This window comes from Papaver somniferum, chromosome 3 (genome assembly GCF_003573695.1).
Source record: "Papaver somniferum cultivar HN1 chromosome 3, ASM357369v1, whole genome shotgun sequence".
Classification (NCBI taxonomy): domain Eukaryota; kingdom Viridiplantae; phylum Streptophyta; class Magnoliopsida; order Ranunculales; family Papaveraceae; genus Papaver; species Papaver somniferum.
The window spans coordinates 8,780,591-8,787,648 of record NC_039360.1 but is presented as its reverse complement, the minus strand read 5'-3'; the positions used below and the strand labels follow the sequence as shown (position 1 = coordinate 8,787,648).

The 7,058-nt window shown below is 34.4% G+C and overlaps 1 protein-coding gene across 2 annotated transcripts; it reads right to left on the bottom strand.

Annotated features, from left to right (window-relative positions):
- Positions 1-806: 806 nt before the first annotated feature.
- Positions 807-3,954, bottom strand: LOC113355271 (carbonic anhydrase 2-like). Of its 2 annotated transcripts, none has more exons than XM_026598096.1 (9): positions 3,905-3,954; positions 3,533-3,630; positions 3,231-3,401; positions 2,666-2,714; positions 2,403-2,519; positions 2,224-2,277; positions 2,010-2,095; positions 1,252-1,363; positions 807-1,160 (listed from the first exon to the last, which is right to left on the bottom strand). In XM_026598096.1, exons 2-9 carry the CDS (start codon positions 3,589-3,591, stop codon positions 999-1,001), a joined length of 810 nt encoding a protein of 269 aa, XP_026453881.1. In that variant the 5' UTR covers positions 3,592-3,630; positions 3,905-3,954; the 3' UTR covers positions 807-998. The 2 variants fall into 2 exon arrangements, with proteins under 2 accessions (XP_026453881.1, XP_026453880.1); XM_026598095.1 differs by lacking the exon at positions 3,905-3,954 and adding an exon at positions 3,804-3,897.
- Positions 3,955-7,058: the final 3,104 nt, after the last annotated feature.

Here is a 7,058-nt window from a genome sequence, read left to right as displayed (position 1 = left end):
TACACTTACATCAATTTGTATCCCCCATATCAAATCTCAATCAAAACTCACAATCGTCGCTCAACTCAGCAGCAGAAAAGAATAACGAAGAAACGAGAAGAGGAAAGAAGAAAAATAGAAGAGAGAACTCCTCGATCTGGTTTTGGTTTAATCCAAGACGATAAAATTGAAGGGTACAAACAGTTATATTTTTAAACTAATAATTTTAAACTAATAATTTAGGGGTATATTTGTAAACTAATAATTTTAAAATATTTTTATTTTATAAAATTAAGTGAAGCTTGGTCATAAACAGTCAATGCATGTCAACGTCTGGTCCAGGTACCAAGCCCTAACGTTGGACAAATGTTAGATCAAAGCCTAGTGTTGGTCTAAACCTGAGTACCAAACTCCAATTATCCCTAAATTTTTTCTTTCCGAAAAAATATAAGAAAACAAATACAAATGAATTTTAATTAATTCAGAATGAGTCAAAAACATATATCGGTATAATTACATAAAATTGTATCAAATCTTGTACTCCCTCCGTTACATTTTAGATGATGTTTTAGTGTTATTTTCTTGTTCCACAATACTTGAAAGTTTTCATATATTCCCACAAAACTACCAATAATACCTTAACACCTTGTCTTGGAACTATAAGTTTATTTTAAAATGCACTAATAATTAATGTTTGAAGACTTTTCTTATGGGTATAGTCGGAAAATCTTCATATCTCTCCATTTCTTAATGTACGTGAAAACTCCTAGAATGTCATCTAAAATGGAACGGAGGGAATAATATGAAAAACGGTATAGTTTGGTATATTTAATCTTAATTAAAATACTTTATAACTAGATCGACACTTCAATAATAATACTTATAAAGCAATCAAAGTGCTTAAAGAAAAAAAGGCAGCCAACAGCCTATACGCATGTATGCACGAACTTTTATTACATAAATTTACCACCCTTGAAACAAATTATGGGTATTGCAGAGAACAAGAGATGTAGTAGTTTTCATACGGTGGGTGTTGAGACTCCAGACTCGAAGTCCCAGACATCAAAATACCCCTTGACGAAATCATAATGACCTCCCTTTAAATCCAACACTTTGTCAATGCATGCATTTCTCACGAATGGGTACGTCAAAAGGTTACCAAGGGATACATTCACCGCCTCCTACACAAGTCGCATTGTGATGTTAAATCTCGTATCATATATCAGCTGTTACATCATATGATCAAAGATATTGAGATAAAATTACGCTTACCTTCTCACACTCTTCGTGAAGGTCTGAAATCGATACATCACCGCCTGCAGCCTTGGCCTTAACCTTGGACTTGGCTGGTAAACCGATTTTGACCCACTCTTCGATGAAATCACTGCATTTTATTAAACACAATTTTTTAAAATTTTTGCAACATAACAACTGATTAGCAACTGAATAGTAAATCTTGGAAAGGAAAAGCTAGGCAAGTGTTGGTAACTTGGTATCTTTAGAAAGACTAGCGTAATAACATGGTGTTTGGTGGTAGGCTAAGGAATCAACCCAGGATCCAGTAGAAAAATAGTTGTACTTTGTTAATGTCAGATAAATGAATATGTTAATCACAAGTAATCAAGATTCTCATCCACTAATTAAGGGTATTAATAATCCAACGGGATAAGTGGGCAATCCTATCTTAGTCACAGTGTCGAGATACAGCAAACTGCCACCATAATATAAGATCTAGATCAGGTCTTATCAAACGACCAAGAAGTTATCGCACATGGATTAGGTGGATACCGGAGAGCACCGACACACCTATTTTCATTAGACAGTAATATCGAGTCTTTAAGCTGCCACCAATTCACTAGAAAAATGATTTAATTTATTATTTTTCTTCTTTAGGATAATCTTAGATCTAATTTTTTGGATAACCACTAGCATTATGAAAGTTTAGGGAGTTCATTTCCGCTAATCCTTTTGATTAATTCTCAATTGTTGGTAAGGTACTTAAACATATGCAAATCAAGTGTGAGACTTACGTAGAGGTGGAGCCATCCTCAGGAAGAGCCATAAGTCCTTTGATCCCGCCACAAAGGCTGTGTCCGATCACCACAATATGCTCAACCTATTTCAAATTAAGGAGCCAAAAGAAAAAGGTTTTCAAATTCATCCAACATTCAAATTTCACATCAAAAAAAAAGAAAGAAAGAAAGAATCATATCAAAATATTTTTCTCAAATGAGAAATGTAGACCTTGAGATTCAAGACAGCATATTCTATGGCAGCTCCCACTTCGGTATGCCTATTCTGCAAATTTTAAAACAAATTTATCTATCAGCATGTATAATTAGTTTGAAGCACATAAGTTTGAAAGACTTGGACTAAAACTAGGAACAATGTTAAGATGACAATGAAGTACCAGCAGTACTTACTTGGCAATAGGGTGGAACCATATTAGCAATGTTTCTCACAATAAAAGCCTCTCCTGGTTGGAATCCCAAGATGTGTGAAGGGCACACCCGAGAGTCACAGCATGCAAACACCAGGAACTGCACATATAAATATAATTACAAATTGATCAAAAAGATAATTAAGTACCCAAAACTAGATTGCAAGATAATCTTTTTCTCATGATCTTTGTGGTGTCATAACTATAAGGAAAGGAAATGCATCTTTCTGATTTATTAAAATTTACCTTGGGGCTCTGGCCCCTTGAGAGTTCCCCATACCGTTCTGTATCAGCCCTGATGAACCACAAAAATATAAAATTATAACACAAAAATATAAAAAAAAATAACGGAAACAGACATTGCATATGATCTCTATGGAACTGGCTATATAGTTCAGCATATCAATTCATTTTAAGGCCAGGCACTATGGTTGAGTATTTCGGTTCGCTATAGCTTAATTGTAGCTAAGCGAAATGAAAATGAAGGTACACCTTGTTATCGGGAGAGGCATCGCTTACACGAAGTTTGAGTTTCCGTGCAAATACTGAAAATGGAAACTGAGTTTTCGTGTCCTATTTTTTTAATCCTTGAATATATAGGGAATTCTAGGACGTCCTTGAAATTTAATGTGTACACTAAAATCCAACATTTTGATTTTTTATTCTACCTATTGAGATATTTCCAAGCCTGGTGGGATATCAAATGGGTTTAGTTCTACCGGCTTGTCATTCGCTAAAAAAAAATCCAAAAAGAAAAGAAAGGTTCATCTAATACTAGTAAACTGAATAATTAACTAAACCAGTTACTTACTCGTATTTTTCCTTTTTGAATTGGGTGAATCCAGTTTTCATCCTGTTAATCGGACAGAAACCGTTTTCGGCTTCACCATCAGTAGTAGTTTTAGCAGTCTGTAGTTGCAGTAGTTCAGCTGTTATCTGTTCGATCTTGGCCGCGGCAACTGCATTTAGACTTTTATTCTCACTACCAAACCAAAATCAACACAAACAAAAGCTGATTAAACCAGGTGGGACCCAGGTAACAGAAATAACTGATTTTGAATCTACGGACGTTATTCTGGGGATCATGTTACCGCTGCTGCTGCATATACGTACCTAAGAAGCTTCTCAAGTCCAGCAATGGCTTCTTCGCATTTATCCTTTACCGCCGCCATATTGTCTTCTTCTTCAACGACGATTTATACTTCTTCTCCCTGCAATTAGTTAATCAGAAAAATCTGTTATAATTAAGTCAACGATGAATTTTGATCCAATAAAAGAAGAACTATTAACTGATCATTAGAGATCTAAACATGACTCAGAAGACAAACTGATCATGATACTCATGATCACTTTTATTTAGATTAAGAAGAATTGGTTTCAGAACCTGTAAATTCCCAAGTACAAACACCAAAATGAAAATGAATCTTCTTCTTACTCACTTTGTTATTGCACAAACAAAATAAGAAGAGCTGTTATTTATAATACCTTTTTTCATTTGTTTCTGTTCCCTCCCCAAAGGGACACATCTATGGAACTAACAAATACCAGTTAAATATGTCTGAAAGGACGTTTATCATCGGGTCATAAATCATAATACAAAAGTCAGATACTAACTTCACTAGTCAACTAGGTGACGGTGGAAGATAATTTTGAGATGGCACGCGTTATTTTGCCACCCTTTTTGTACCGGTCAAACTTGTTTTCTCCATTTGCAACTGATGATGGGACTTTTTTGGGTAGGAAAATGAATTTTGTTAAATTTAGAACAAATTGTTTTCGTCATTTTGGATTAATATATCTTAACATTCTGATCTGCTTTATCGAGCGGTATTTTTGCGTATTTTACTAAAGAGTCTGCAATATTATTTGCATCACATTGGACATAAATGCATGTCCAGGTTTCAAAGTCCGAAAGAATAAATAAAATATCTCTTATTATACTACTTGTAGTCCATTTCACATTTTTTGAGTGGCCTTGGATAGCTTTCACTACATTCACGCAATCACCTTCTTTGGCTCATAAAACTGCTTCCAAAACTCTCAACGCTTCTGCTTGTTCCGGATCTATTGTATTTTTTGGGATGCATCGCACTCCATTGCATTGACCTGCATGGTTTCTAGAAATTAGTCCAATTCCAATTGAAACATTTTCATCGATAAAGGAAGCATCAAAATTGATGTTATCCACGTTTAGAGCTGGTGCCCGCCAAAAAATAGTAACTTGTAATTCGTTATTGGAATTAGATTGGTTTTCAGCTAAATAAGATCTACATTCCTCAAGATGTTTAGTAATATTCATTGCAATTATTCTATCATCAGCATGCACATTATCAAATACTTTTGAACACCTTACTTTCCACAAATACCAGGTTATGAAACCAGTGTATTCAACTGCTTTCTGATCCAACTGCACTCATGTATTATTTATACTGAAAATGGAACAAAGCGAGTCATGAAAATCAAGATTACTGATAGTCTTATGAAGATTCTGATTCACATTGTTCCAAACTCTAACATCTACAGGACAATCAGTGAGTAATGATGAATAGACTCATTATTACCGTCACAAAAAGGACAAGATGTGCTTAGTAAACCTGGCTATCATATCCTTAGTGGAAAGACAAGAATGCAAGCAAAGCCATAGAAAATATTGAATTCTAGGAGGAAGTTTTATCCTCTAAAAAGATTTCCAATTAATATTCAGATAGTTTCTAGTAGGCTTTTGCATAAGAGTTTCATCTAAAATAACCCTGTAAGCAGATTTCACTGTAAAGTGACCATTATGAGAAGGTTTCCATCTTAATCTATTACTGCCAGTAAATGGGATTCCTATGCTAGTGATTTCCTTTACCAATGCCTGATCAAAAATAACATATAAGGTATCTAATTTCCAAGATTTAGTCTCCTTATTAATGAACTGACTAACAATAATTAGTCGGTGGTGGAGACCCAATACTCTTAGGTAGCCAATTGTCCTCCCAGATGGCTATAGGATTGCCGTCTCCAATCTCCCAAACATAATGTTTCCTAACTATTTCCAAGCCAAAGCAAATACCTGTCCAAACCCATGAACCCTGGTGAGACACCACATCAGTTAAAGGATTAGATAGACCAAAATATTTACAAGATAAAATTTGAACCCAAAGATCATCTTGTTGATTAACCATTCTCCAAGCCATCTTAGTAAGAAGAGCAAGGTTTACAATATTTGTTCTTCTAATGTTAAGGCCACCTAAAGCTCTAGGAACAACAACATCTTGCCATCTTTTAGGGTATATACCCCCACAAGTCCCTTTTTTCCCCAAAAAAAGTTCATTTGGACATAGTCCATCTTGTCAGTTATTTTTTTTGGCATTGGGAAGACAACTAAGTGACGATTAGCCATATTACCTAGAAATGATCGAGTAAGAACAATTCTACCTAGAGGGGCAAGAAAATTACTTTTCCACACAAGTAAATATTTTTGATAACGTGCATCAGATGAGAAAATTGAGACTTATCTCTCTATAATAGGAGAGGAACACCTAGGTACTTTTCCTGCAAAGCCATTTTTTTGATCTACAAAACATTAGAGATAGTAATCTTGATATTCCCATTAACTCTAGGACTAAAAGAAACATCAGACTTCTGAAAGTTAATAACTTGACCATAAAACTTACTAGACTGATCAATGATGGATGCTAAGTGATTGGCTTCTCTAATCATGACTTTAATTAAAATAAGACAGTCATCAACAAAGAATGGCAGGACTATCTTTGGTTACTTTAAACCCATGAATAAGATGCGAATTTTCAGCAGATTTTAATGACCTTGATAGAACTTCCATACACAAGATAAAAAGATAGGGAGATAAAGGATATCCCTGTCTAAGGCCTCTTTGAGGATAATAAATCTTACCGGGAGCGTCATTAAGTAGGATTGATGTAGAAACAGTTGAGATACATTGTTCAATCAGTCTACTAAACACAGCAGAAAATCCAAGAGATTTTAAATTAGCTATCAAAAAAGATCATTCCACCCTATCAAATGCCTTACTCATATCTAATTTAGTGGTAATACCCATCTTTAGTTTTTTTTCAAGGAATCAACCATCTCATGAGCAATTATAATGTTATCTTGTATAAGTCTACCAGCAATAAAAGCAGTTTGAGTTGAAGTAATAATTTTATGCAACAGTATTTTGAGCCTAGATGCAAGTAACTTAGAAATGATTTTATAAGCCATATTACATAAACTGATAGGTCTAAAATCAAAAACACTTTTAGGACAAGCAGTTTTAGGTATAAGAGTAATGAAATTATGATTAAGTTGTTTAAAATTATGTTGAGATTCAAAGAAGGATTTAACCATATTCACAACATCATTACCTACCGTAACCCACATAAGATGATAGAAACCTGTAGGAAAATCATCTGGACCAGGAGTGGTCCATGATTTCATCTAAAAAACAATCATCTTTACTTCCTCATGAGAAGGAGAAGCAATGAGCATATCATCATCAACATTAGTAATACAAGGAGCAACATTATTCAAGTATGAATCTGGCTTATCTGGATTATTTGTTTTACTCATATTATCAAATTGACTTAATAGTTCAGCTGTTATGTCCTCTCTTTTGAATAAAGTCAATTTTAGTTCT

Coding starts and splice junctions, on each gene's coding strand:
- LOC113355271 (XM_026598096.1), bottom strand. CDS start 3,591: ATGGCGGCGGTAAAGGATAAATGCGAAGAAGCCATTGCTGGACTTGAG. Junction 2,096..2,223: donor ATGCTGTCTTGAATCTCAAG/GTCTACATTTCT, acceptor AATTTGAAATAG/GTTGAGCATATTGTGGTGAT. Junction 1,364..2,009: donor GAGGATGGCTCCACCTCTAC/GTAAGTCTCACA, acceptor AATAAAATGCAG/TGATTTCATCGAAGAGTGGG.